Source organism: Rhinopithecus roxellana, chromosome 8, assembly GCF_007565055.1.
Source record: "Rhinopithecus roxellana isolate Shanxi Qingling chromosome 8, ASM756505v1, whole genome shotgun sequence".
Lineage (NCBI taxonomy): Eukaryota > Metazoa > Chordata > Mammalia > Primates > Cercopithecidae > Rhinopithecus > Rhinopithecus roxellana.
The window spans coordinates 106180980-106194837 of record NC_044556.1 but is presented as its reverse complement, the minus strand read 5'-3'; the positions used below and the strand labels follow the sequence as shown (position 1 = coordinate 106194837).

General features: G+C 37.4%; 1 protein-coding gene across 1 annotated transcript in view; it reads right to left on the bottom strand.

Moving 5' to 3' along the window:
• The window catches only part of WDR64 (WD repeat domain 64), a 156673-nt gene that overhangs the window by 15513 nt on the left and 127302 nt on the right, over nt 1–13858 (bottom strand). The window contains exons 21-24 of the mRNA XM_030936130.1: nt 13120–13225; nt 8248–8306; nt 4924–5033; nt 333–518 (exon numbers count right to left, since the gene is read on the bottom strand). Of these exons, the coding sequence (XP_030791990.1) occupies nt 333–518; nt 4924–5033; nt 8248–8306; nt 13120–13225 (461 nt within the window). The remainder of the gene's footprint in view (nt 1–332; nt 519–4923; nt 5034–8247; nt 8307–13119; nt 13226–13858) is intronic.

Genomic DNA, 13858 nt, shown 5'->3' with positions numbered 1-13858 from the left:
AAAATAGCTTCTCTCTCCCATTCTGTACTCTATCCTTCCTCCCCTATGCCTTTAAGCATGGTCAGATTACCCCCACCAAGTTTTTGCACCTTTGGTCTTCTTTGGTTAAATCCTATTTGCCCTTCTGTTACTATCTTAAGAATCAGATGTTCCCAGAAGTACTACGAATTATAGCTTTGTTTACAAACAATACATCTCCCTTCCACTGGATTACAAAATTATTGAAAAGTTCTGGGCCTCTTGCCTTGAATCCACCATCTCAAGGACAGTGCCACAGCATCTCAACAGTTTCATTCTTGTACGCTTATCTAAAGAAGAGCTAATGGTCTTACTTTTCCCGGTCAAATATCAGAGGATATTCATATTTTTGCTTCTCTGTGAACTTGCTTTCTTCTTTTATTTCAATGGGATATTCAGTAACATCACAAGGCAAAATGAAATCACTTGTCTGTGATAATTCAAAGAGCCTTCGCTGTCCAAAATAGCCACAATAATGTCCGTTGAGGGCATGCCAGAGCCTGAGGGAAGGAAAAGGAAGGAAGGAAAAAGTAACTGGAAAATTCAGTCAAAGTTATTCTGTTCATTAGATCATTTATGTAAATTTGCACTGGTCCATCAAGGATTTCTTACTTGAGTTCAACACCCTGTCTATTAAATACTGTGGAGCTAATCAAAATGTAAACTTTTTTTTTTTTTTTTTTTTGAGATGGAGTTTTGCTCATGTCACTCAGGCTGGAGTGCAATGGCATGATCTCGGCTCACTGCAACCTTTGCCTCCTGGGTTCAAGTGATTCTCCTGCCTCAGCTTCCTGAGTAGCTGAGATTATAGAAGCCCGCCACCATACTTGTAATTCTCGTATTTTTAGTAGAGATGGAGTTTCACCACGTTGGCCAGGCTGGTCTCGAACTCCTGACCTTACATGATCTGCCCGCCTTGGCCTCCCAAAGTGCTGAGATTATAGGCATGAGCCACCATGTCCGGCCAACATTTTTTTTTTTTTTTTTTTTGAGAAGGAGTCTCACTCTGTCATCCAGGCTGGAGTGCAGTGGCGCAATCTCGGCTCACTGCCAGCTCCGCCTCCCGGGTTCACGCCATTCTCCTGCCTCAGTGTCCAGAGTAGCTGGGACTACAGGTGCCCACCACCACACCCGGCTAATCTTTTTTTTTTTTTTTTTTTTTTTTTTGTATTTTTAGTAGAGATGGGGTTTCACTGTGTTAGCCAGGATGGTCTCGATCTCCTGACCTTGTGATCCACCCGCCTCGGCCTCCCAAAGTGCTAGGATTAATAGGTGTGAGCCACTGCGCCCAGCCTCCGGGCAACATTTTTATCAGTTAGTTTGAATCTGTATATATGACACCCATTTGTCAAAGCCAGAAAACAAATGGGCAATGTTATTTCAGGATAATAAAACTGCATTTGGTTGCTAAGGGTAATGGCCTCTAGCTCCATCCATGTCCCTACGAAAGACATGATCTCTTCTCTTTTATGGCTGCTTAGCATTCCATGGTGTATATACACCACATTTGCTTTCCTTCTATTTTCTTTTGGGAAAATAACACTGCCCATTCAAGCTAATCAGAACCCTTGTTGACTAACAGTGTATTCGTTGAATTAGGTCTTAGAATGAGCTGTGTCTCAGCTGGTTACTTTTCAAATCAGCATCAACCAAACTTAAGGGAGGAGAGATCTCATGATGCTTTTACTATTGTCAAATTCTCCTCAACCTCCATCTACAACTGCTACTATTGTGCAAATACCCTGCTAACTTTGACACCTGAGTTCTGAGATAGGACGGCAAGAGAAGTGACTCGTTATCCGTGTGCCTTTTTTCACTATCACTTCGTTCCAAGAGGTGCCTCTAAATAGCCCATGTGGTTGAAAGTAATACAGAGTATTATTAGCTGGAGTGTGCCCTAGGCCATATGGGAACATAAAATAGAGTTTGGAAGATCTTCCTTCTATTTCTTGATTTCAACCTCAGAGTGGCAAATGATGGAATTAATCATCATGAGCCCTGCAGCAATGACCTCAAAGGAGGAGGGCAAACAAGCTAAAGAAACTAAGAGTAGATTCTGCAAAGTCTAAGTAGCCTCCCACCTCAGAGAGGTAGATGCTGAGAAGGAGGCAGAAACAGAGGTATCTATTTGGGACTTCTGCCACTTGACAGTGTCCTGATTAACATGAGCATCTTCTATCCCTTCCATGTATTAATTTTCCAGCCCTATAAAAATGTCATGGCCTGGCCAGAGCCTTTACCAAAGAGAAATAGACCAGCCCTTTAATAGTAAAAGTTAGAAGGGTGAGGGACTAACTTCAGAACAATTCTAAATTTATTCTGCTTTAGGCAGGACTGAAAAGATTGTAGTCTCCTTGTTTCAGTGTTTCCTGCTATGCATGGAGCTCTCCCAAATAACTGATCCTGCTTCTCAGCTTGATTTCCTGGGCCTCAGATATAGAACCTTAGCTACCTTGAGCCCCACTTTGCCTCCCTGAACTTTTGTCCAAAGACTGATCACCCATCCTGTATCCCAGAGTTCAGCCTCAGTTATGTTTGTTTCATATTTTAAAATCCAATCTTTTTGACAAACAAGATTTAGAATGTTGAAACTGCCTAAGTCTTTAGAGAGTGGCAGCGAGTATTAGCAAAGGGACATGGCTGGGATCTAGGCGCTTTGAACTGAGTATCTAGGGAGATTTTCACTGTAAGAAACCATAAAATTAATTTCTCCATGCCAAGGATAACTGGAGTGAGCAGTGCTATGGCGTGAATGTTTTTGTCCCCCTGCCAAATTCATATGTTGAAACTTAATCCCCAAAGTGGTGATATTGATGTGAAATGGGACATGCTTAGGTCACAAGGACTCAGCCTTCAGGAATAGAATTAGTGTCTTTTAAAAAGAGGCCCAAGAGAGCTTGTTTGCCGCTTCCGCCATGTAAGGACACAACTAGAGGGCGTCATTTATGAAGCAGAGAGCAAGCCCTCAGCAGACACTGACTCTGCCAGAGCCTTGATCTTGGCCGTCCCAGACTTCAGAACAGCGAGCAATACAGTCTGTTGTTTGTAAATCACCCAGTCTAAGGTATTTTGTTACAGCTGCATGAACAGACCAAGACAAGCAAGGAATGCCTTACAACAACAGTGGCATGTACGTATGTGGTTGTGCCGTGTGTGTGCGTCTGTGTGTGTATTACAAACTCAAATGAACACTTCTGCTTACAGGCAGCTGAAAATAAGCTGGAGCAGAGACCAAGGGACTGAGTTGTTAAAAACTTCTATAATAATGACATTTAATGTTCTTACTCTTTCCTGCAAATAAAACAGCAGATGTCCTTTCTTTTTTTTTTTTTTTGAGACGGAGTCTCACTCTGTCGCCCAGACTGGAGTGCAGTGACACGATCTTGGCTCACTACAATCTCCGCCTCCCAGGTTCAAGTGATTCTCCTGCCTCAGCCTCCCAAGTAGCTGGGATTACAGGCACGTGCCACCACGCCTGGCTAATTTTTGTATTTTTAGTAGAGATGGTTTCACCATGTTGGTCAGGCTGGTCTCCAACTCCTGACCTCGTGATCCACCCACCTTGGCCTCCCAAAGTTCTGGGATTACAAGCGTGAGCCACCACGCTCAGCCCAGATGTCCTTTCTTACAGAGGAAGTAAATCTAACCTTTTGCCTCCAAATAGGACCTTACTCCTAAAGATTCACCTTGAGTTCAACATTCTAAAGCTCTTTATTCTTCCACATTCTAAACATTTTCCTCTTTTAGAGCCCTGTAGCTCAATGAGTGGTTCTAACATTCACCTAGTTGCATAAACCAGGTGTCATTCTTGACATTTATCACTTAGCTCCCCTTTGAATTAAAGTTCGTGTCTTCTTGATTTTACCTCCTGGATAGCTATCATCAAATCGAAACCACTTATTTCCAGACTGTTACCGCTCCTCTAATCCAAGCCATTACATTCACCCTGGACTTTAAACTGATCTCTTTGCTCCCACTTTTGTTGCCCTGCAATCTATTCCCCACCCATTACCTTCCAAAAATATAAATCAGGTCATACTACTCCCCCATGTAAAATTCTGTGCAGAGGCTATTTCTTTCAGGGCAAAGATCCACATTCTTATCAGTGCCTCCTGGACACTGTATGACTTTGGTCTGTCTAACTCTCTAGCCTCAAGCCCACACAGTTAGCCAGGCTCTCTTGAATTTCAGTCCAGCAGGTTTTATGTAACATAAAATATTCCTTCCTTTTTGTTTTGATTACATTGAAATTCTCTAATGTACTTCAAAGCCTTTCTACCTCTCTTAATCTTACCTAACTTCATTCTTTTAAGGGGATAATTCATTACCATGATTTTAAGACATTTCAATATGCAGAAATTTGTTTCTAGAAATGCCATGATATTTCCTTTCTTTCTCTTTATATGTGTGTGTGTCTTTAGCATTTTGTGTGTAGGTACTTAGCATTATCTAAGTAACTGAAAACAATAGGCTTTGCAAAATCCATCACAGTGTCAATGAAATAATGAGCTTACCCAGTTTTCTCAGCATCAGTTACTCTCTTTTCTATGACTTTTCTATGACTTCTGATTCTGAGTCCCCCTCTGTGACTTGGATCTAACTCTCTGAGATACCTATCTTGCTTAATTCTTTGAAATACTTCTACAAAAAAAGCTTCACTTTTATCAAAAGCATTTATGATATCTTTTAACATAGATGAACATGACATCGCATTTCCTTGGTCATGAAAGAGAATTCCAAATCAGTGGCCATCTTTTCAAAGTCCTTTTGTGTCATCTATTTACTTATTTATTTAAATCAGTTTACCAAGATTGCATTTGAACTATAGACTTCAACTTTAGCTTAAAACCTTTACCTCTCATGCTCACAGTACTGAATTCACAATATGATACCATCTTGGCTTACCTTACTGAGCCATCGATGGAGGCAGTAAGTACCACTTGTTTTTCTTCTACATAGATTACTTGAATAATTTCCAAAGAATGAGCACGCCAGGAAAGCAGCTGCTTGAATTTCTAGATAGCAACAACAAGGCATATTCCTTGGAATAAGTACATGCTAGTCAAAATGTAATCTTGAACAAAAGCATTTTTCATTGAGCCAGGCTTATGAGTGGACGATGTAGACATCTGTGCTAGATGATTAAGTCCTTGCCTCAGTTAGCTCTTCTCTTGCTTGTTGGGGTACCAGAAGTCCTGTTTTTAAAGACTTATTAATTCATACATCTCCCTGGGAGAGGAAGTATCTTATGTCTCTGGCAATTTATCATGTAACTGAGAATTAGCGATTCGTTTAATTGATGATGAGCAGATGACTAGAGGAAAGACATGCTTTAGGAGAAGGTTGGAGGGGGCCCGAAAGTAAATATAATCAAGAATAGAAGGAAACAGAGCTGGAAGGTAAAAGCTAAAGGGGAGATTGGCAAAAAGACTTTTCCTATGTTCAGATTTTGTCTAGAGATAGAACTGGCTGTTTTGTTCTTTTTGGGGGAGTGTGGGATAGGAGATATATGCTATAAGTAATTAATGAAAAGAATAAAATTCAGCTCATTCTCTTTCAAAAACACCATGAATCATCTGTCACAGGAGTAGAAAAGAAAAAAGTCATGAGGCTTGATTGTTTACGTTTCTTCAGGGTGTGGTTATACTCAAGTTTAGGGCCTCTCATGGGCCTCGGGAGACATTCCAAATTGTGTGAACTAGAGTTGTTAACTGGAGAGTTTGCTCTGCAGTCACACCCCCTGTGAATATATTCCCTCTTTATCTTGATAAACCTGGACTAATACCTTACTTTGTCCTGGGTCATTTACCTAGAAGTGTAATGTGATGACAGTCCTGGCAGTTTAGAGTTCTCCTGTGACTCTTCCATTCATTTAGGCTTTAACAAAGGGTAGGCACAATTCCTCCTAAATATGCAGGCCTTCTGACTAAATTCCCTCTGGTTGTTTTTAGAGAGCCAAAGTAAAATCTGGACTCTCCTATTTCTTTTTTTTTTTTTCTTTTGAGATGGAGGCTCGCTCTGTTGCCAGGCTGCCGTGCAGTGGCGCGATCTCGGCTCACTGCAACCTCTGCCTCCTGGGTTCAAGTGATTCTCCTGCCTCAGCCTCCCGAGTAGCTGTGACTACAGGCGTGTGCCACCATGCCCAGCTAATATTTTTTTTTGTATTTTTAGTAGAGACGGGGTTTCACCATGTTGGCCAGGATGGTCTCAATTTCTTGACCTTGTGATCTGCCTGCCTTAGCCTCCCAAAGTGCTGGGATTGCAGGTGTGAGCCACTGTACCTGATCTATTTCTTATTATCTCAAAGCTATTCAAGAATATCTGGTTATCCAAAGTTTCTTTCTCTGCCTTAGGATGGCATTCTCTAACACAGACTGTTTTTATAGTAAGATACATGTTTTGCTTCATGACCCAGTGAATATATGCATATACTTGCACATGTGTCTGAAACAAGTTTCACAAAAGGATACTTCACCTATGTGAAATGTACATCAATATGATCTATTCTATTCTACTGCATTGCATTCCATTCTCTTCTATTTTTATAAAAATACTGGTTACAACTAATTAAATGATTTCATGACCCCGTAACGGATTGAAACCTGCAATGAGAAACTAAGATTGTCCTTTCTGTATGTGTGTATATATGTAATTATATGTGTGGTGTCTCTTTCTGTGGAGAGGTTTTGACTGTCTTATCTTTTAGAATACCTGTGTACCATGGAGCTTCTTTTTTTATCAGTAATATTGGGAGAGAACAAGATTGACCTTTTTTTCTAGCCTGACCTTTTAGGTATTCACTGCAGTTGTAATGTATAGCCGGACCTGGTTTAAGCATTGGTATATGTTGATCTATGTAATAATGAGGCATTTTATAGCCAGGTTCTATGGTTCTGTTGTATATTTATAAATAGGCAGCCATGTACAAATGGTATGATCCCATTGTCTGAATACAGAAAAGGTTGAGATGAAGTTGAATATGAAAGAACTTAAAATAGGTTACTAAAGATTCTCTAATTTTAAATTTGTGAAAATGCTTTAAAATTATTTCTACTATTATTGTAACTCAATATTATTCTATAACTTCGTTTTGAAGACTTTCTCTAAATTTTGAAAGATCTCGGTTGCTAGTTTATAGCAATTCCATTTGCAAAACTGGAGGCTTTGAATGATACTGTATCTGTTGAAATTAATAATACAATAATAATCATCAACAGTAGGATAAAACAGTTACATAACTTCCACCTGTATATGGTTGAAGCGTGCAGTTTGTTTTTGTTCAGCTTACAGCATGTGTTGATTATAAGCGATTTATAGTTACTGGTAAATGAAACTTCATGTTTCCCAAGTTGTTTGAACCTTATTGTTTTCGTTTGATAGCATAAGTATTATATACGGAAAGAGTATTGGGCTAGCAAGCAGAACCCCGGTCCTGGCCCTGACTTCATCACTGTCTGTGTGCCCCTAGGCAAGCTATTCTCTGATTTACCCTCTGCAGGTGGAGATAGTCAAACTAAAGTTGAATACCGAAACCTTAAAAGAGCTAGAATAGATTCTCTGAAACAAAAAGAAAACTCTGTTAATCAAATGAAACAGTATTTGAAATAATAACTATTCTGAGACACTCTGCAAGGAATCAAATCCTAATCAACATAAACCCCTTGTTAATACTTTTGATCCAAAAATGAAATGTATCTATTTAAGCTAATATTTAGCTTTTGATCTGATGTATTAAAGAAAAATATGGCTATGCTAAAATAGCTGTTCCTTGGCATAATATTTTAAAAAATAGAGTAAAATGTGCTTTAATGTTAGGGAGAATTTAGACTAGAAATAAGAAAAAATTTCTTAAATGGTTCTGCCCTAGATTTGCAAGGAAGGTCATGGAATATCTTATAAAGAATACGATATAGAAACTGACTGTGGAGGACTATATAATCTATGAACTCTTTCTAACTCTGGGTTGCTATATAAATTCTCACAAATAAGTCAAAACATGAAGAAGATGTGAAGTGACCAGTGGCTGGCATACTCCCTCTCCCTCACTCACTTCTTCGTCCCTTTTCACCAGCAGACCGTTGCTATTTGTCATGTAGCTCAAATTTCAATAGTATATGTGCCTTGACAACAGAGAGTTTTTTATTTCTATCCTTTATGGTGTCTAGCACAGAAAAATGCTCAAAAATATGTGCTGACTCATAAATTAAAGTGGAGAACTGAAGTTCTTACCTTTTCATCATGAGGTGGATCCAGGAATGAGCTAATATTGCAAAGGATAACATGTCCTTCTGTATAAAATTTAAACATTGGAATCTTTAATTAGATATCATGTTATCTAAATCAATACTACAGAATCTCAGAAAACAGAAATGAAAGTAGAAATTTCATATTCAAATTTATTTATTTATTTATTTATTTATTTGAGACGGAGCCTCACTCTATAGCCCAGGATGGAGTGCAAAGGCATGATCTTGGCCCACTGCAACCTCTGCCTCCTAGGTGCAAGCAATTCTCCTGCCTCAGCCTCCTGAGTAGCTGAGATTACAGGTGCCTGCCACCATGCCCGGGTAATTTTGTTTGTTTGTTTGTTTGTATTTTTAGTAGAGAAGGGTTTCACCATGTTGGACAGGCTGGTCTTGAACTCCTGACCTCAGACAATCCACCCGCCTTGGCCTCCTAAAGTGCTGGGATTACAGGCATGGGCCTCCGCACCTGGCCCATATTCATTTTTATGTGTAGAAATTATTTTGTTTCTGTCTTGATAAGTCTTAATGAGATTGCTTCACCCACTTAGAGTTATTTTAGAGATCAGGGTAATGGAAATGAATATACCACCAAACAGAATCCAAACTCTTACAGAGATATTCAGCCTACAATTTAAATGCTAGTTACAAAAACTACATATCAAAGAGCAACAATGACTACACCTCAACGTTTAAACTATTTACACTGCAGGAAAACAAAGGTATAAAAAAGAGTCTTGAAAGAAGCCACATGGAGAAAAAAAATGAGCACAAACATAAGAATGACATCAAACTTCTTATCAGAAGCAATACAAGCAAGAAGAGTGGCGTGAAATATTTAACATGTTGAGAGAAAAAACTGACCAACCTAGAATTCTGTACTTTGCAAAATTAACCTTCAAAAGTAAAGGAGAAATAAAGACTTTCTGAGACAAACAAAAATTGAGAGAATTTGTCACTAATAGGCCTGCCTTTCAAGAAATGTTAAAAGAAGTTGTTCAGAAAAAAAGAAAAATGATATAGGTAAAAAAAACTCAGATCTACATAAAGAAAGTAAGAACATAAGACAAGGAATAACTGAAGATAAAATAAAAACTTTTATTTTTGTTAATCTTAATTGATCTACCAGATAATGGTTTGTTAGAAATAATGACAGCAACAATGTATTTGATAATTATAACTCATAAATACTTGAATGATAGTAATTATACAGGAGATAAAAGACATTAGGAATACTTTGGTATTATAAGATACAAAGTGGAATAATGTTATTTGAAAATAGGCACAGGCTAATTGTGAATATACATTATAAACTCTAGGGCAACCACTAAAAAACGTTTAAAAGGAAGTATAATAAATATGCTAAGAAAGGAGAGAAAATAGATTCACACAAAATGCTCAGTTAAAACCTCAAAAGGCAGAAAAAGACTGGAAGACAAAAACAGTAATAAAGAGCCAGGGCAACAAATTAAGAATAGTAACAAATATGGTAGATACTAATTCAATTGTGTCAATAATCAATTACTTTAGATGCCAACAATCTAAATACACCAATTAAAACAAAGAGCGTGTCAGAGTGAATTTAAAAACATGACCCAACTATATGTTGTGTATAAAAAACCTACTTTAAATATGGATACAAATAGATTAAAAGCAAAGGAATAGAAAAAGATATACCATGCTAACACTAATCAAAATAAAGCAAGTGTAGCTGTATTAATTTCAGACAGAGCAGACTTCAGAGTGGTAAAACTTATCAGGGATAAACAGAGGGCATTACCTAATGATAAAAGGGTCAATTCTCCAAGAAGATTTGACCATCCTTAATGTATATGCCCCTAATAATAGATATCAACATACTTATAGGACAGAAAGTTGAAATAGATGAATCCATTATTATAGTTGGAGACTGCAACACCCCTCTATCAAAAATGGGCAGGCCAAGCAAGTAGAAAATCATTAACGATATAGTTAAAATCAATGGCACCATCAATAAACTGAATATAATTGACATCTGTAGATTACTTCATACACACACATTCAGAACACACATTCTTCTGAAAATCATGTAGACATTCCTCAAGATAGAGCATGTTCTGGGCCACAGAACGCACCTGAACAACTTTAAAAGAAGAGACATCATACAATGTATGTTTTCAGGCCAGTAGAAACCAGTAACAGAAAGACGACTGGAAAATCCCAAAGTACTTGGAGATTAGGTAGAATATTTCTAAATTCTTTGGGTCAAATAATAAATCTCAAGGGAAATTTAAAAGTATTTTTTATTAAATAAAGGTGAGACCAGGTATGGTGGCTCATTCCTGTAATCGCAGCACGTTGGGAGGCTGAGGTAGGTGGATCACCTGAGGTCAGGAGTTCGAAACCAGCCTGGCCAACATGGTGAAATCCTGTCTCTACTGAAAATACAAAAATTAGCCAGTTGTGGTATCAGATGCCTGTAATCCCAGCTACTTGGGAGGCTGAGGTTGGAAAATTGCTTGAACTTGGGAGGCGAAGATTGCAGTGAGCCGAGATTGTGCCACTGCACTCCAACCTGGGCAATAGAGCAAGACTCTGTCTTAATTAAAAAAGAAAAAAAGTGAAATTGCAACTTATCAAAATTTGTGGTATGCAGTGAGAGCATTGCTAACATGGAAATTTATAGCATTCAATGCATATATTAGAAAGGAAGAAAGATCTAAAGTCAACAATCTAAGCTTCTACTTTAGGAAAATAGAAAAAGAAGTAAGACCTGTCTCTATAGGGAAAAAAAAAAAAGCATACACCTATAGTCTCGACTACTCAGGAGGCTGAGGTGGAAGGATCACTTGCACCCAGGAGTTGGCAGTTACAGTGAACTATGAGCACACCGCTGCACTCCCGCCTGGGCCACAGTCAGACCTTGTCTCTCTGTCTTTTTTTTTTTTTTAAGGCAACAACTAATGATGTAATGATGCCTGAGGATGTCTGATTTAATCTAGTGAATAGATAGCAGACCTCAAAGAAGTTCTTTTAACATCTACTGAGGCAGAGAAAAAGAAAGCCTAATAGCAGAATCTAGGAGCAGTTCACTTTAGTTATAATGTAGATGAGGATAGATTGGATCCCAAACCCACTCTATTTTTTGGATCACAAGCAGAAACCACAAATTTCAGGATGAGAATTGGCTATATAATAATAAAGTATCCTAGGCATAGGCAAAGAGAGGACTAACCCTAATAGAGGTCCGTGCTGGGAATTCTATAGTTTCAAATTTTAATTCTCTGTATTTGTCAGAAAAGGCTTGCCACATAGTAGGCAAAGTTAATGCAAGAATAAGCAGGCTATTTTTAGAAAGAAACAAAATTTGATCTTAGCTTTCTCTACAAGTTTTCTGTAAAAAGAATTAGTGTCTATATAAATTATACAGATAGATAAGTGAAAATCAGAAGTGTAAGAATATCAGAATGTAAAAGGATTGGTGGTAAGCAAAAACAAACAAACACCAAAAAACTCCAGGAAAAACAGGGATAATCTTAAATACCTTAAATTAAATACCTTAAATGCCTTTTTAAAAAACCTTAAAATTTATTTATAATACTATATACAAATGTAGACAATTATTTTCAACAAGGTCCAGATGACTCAATTGACAGTACGAAATGGTTTGTTGTAACTTTTTTATGAAATAAATTTTGAGGCTGGCACGGTGGCTCACACCTGTCATCTCAGCACTTTGGGAGGCCGAGGCAGGTGGATCACTTGAGGTCAGGAGTTCAAGAGCAGCCTGGCCAACATGGCGAAACCCCATCTCTACTAAAAATATAAAAATTAGCTGGGCATGGTGGTACATGCCTGTAATCCCAGCTACTCGGGAGGCTGAGGCAGGAGGATCGCTTGAATCTAGGAGGCGGGGGTTGCAGTGAGCCAAGATTGCACTACTGCACTCCAGCCTGGGCAACAGAGATAGACTCTGTTTCAAATTGAAAAAAAAAAAAATTAAAACAAATTTTGAAATGAGAAAAATGTTTATAAAAGAGAATATGAAAACTTAATTATGAAAAATAAGTAAATTTGAAATGTAAGCAGTTAAGCAGATCTAATCTAGATGCACATCTTACAATTGCATTAGCAAAACAACAATAAGCAAAGGGGTAGATATGGAGAAAAGAGAAAGTGAAAGGGGGCTAAGCTTTTTGTTTTAACTGAAAATATGCTGTTTTATTCTAATTCTAACTGATTGTTTTGAAAAACTTAAAGATAAACACTAGTAAAATAAAAAACTTTTTACACATGCATGTGCATTCACATACACACATAATCTTTCAAAGTATAGGAGAGAGGAAAGCAAAGAAAATTTAGGATTAATTCAAACGACAGAAGAGAAGCATGAAGGAAGAATGTAAACAAGAATTTTGTTAGATGAAAGAAGTAAGACTGACCATATTAATTATAATAAATATAAAAAATAAAGTCCCCTACTGAGAAAAAAACATTCATTTTTTTCTCTAATTTATGGCACGACTTCCTTTAATAATTAAGATTAATGCAACATACACTTTCAATGTTAAAAATTAAAACTTTATTTTTTCTCCAAAAAAGTAAGCTACACAGATGGGTAGACACATACCCATTTTAAACACAGAAGAAGGCAATGCCTTGCTCTAAATGGAGAGCTAGGAATGAAACAGGTTCTCCTGACACTTATTTATTCTATTTATTCAGCAGGCTATTCATAACACTTTCTCAGGCTTGAGCATACCTCTTAGCCTCCCTTTTGTCTCAATACATACCATGTATTTTTCCTAAAGTCATTTTTTATATCATGTCAATTATTAACATGCCTGTGGCTGAATATATAAGAGTAATAATGACTCACCCACATTTCCAGCCAGTAGTATCCTCGTACATGAATCAGTATACAGCGATGTCAGAGAGATGGCAGAATATTTTGTGAAAGGTAGCATGTCTTTCAGTAGTCTTCCCTAAATAAAGTAAAATGTAAATAAAACTTTGTCTATGCTAGTAAATCTTATAAAATCTTAATATTGAAATTGACTTTTCTGTGTAAATAATGCATCTCAAGAGTTCTCTCTACTACTGAACCGCGATTCCCCTGTTTGTAATGAAAATCATTTGAAACTATCCATAGGGACTTATTTCCTCAAAATTAAATATTCTAAAGCTGCGAACAACTGTTAATTAGAAGGATCTAGACTCTGAGTATTATAGACTATCTGTACAGTTGGGGTTGTTTTTGCATACCCCATGACCGTTTTTATGCAATTCCTCAGACTTTCTTTCCAATTACATATTTTCTTTTTGTTTCTTCTTTTTAAATTTAACTCAAGCAGGCATTGACATATTTTCTTTTTAGACATTCTTTTCAGAAGGGAGATACACTTTTAAGTATATGTCAGTTGTTTTAAACAGAAATATTTGCCTTTTCAGAAATATTTATTTTTTAATATTGGTGCAAGACAAAGAATTGTTAAGAGGTTTAAATTCAAACAGGTTGTTTTCCAGTGCTCAGTATAAGCCAGCACTGGGAAAGACTTTCACACGTATTATCTTGCTTAGAGAATAAACATCATCAACTTCAAAGCTTGTGAAGAGTT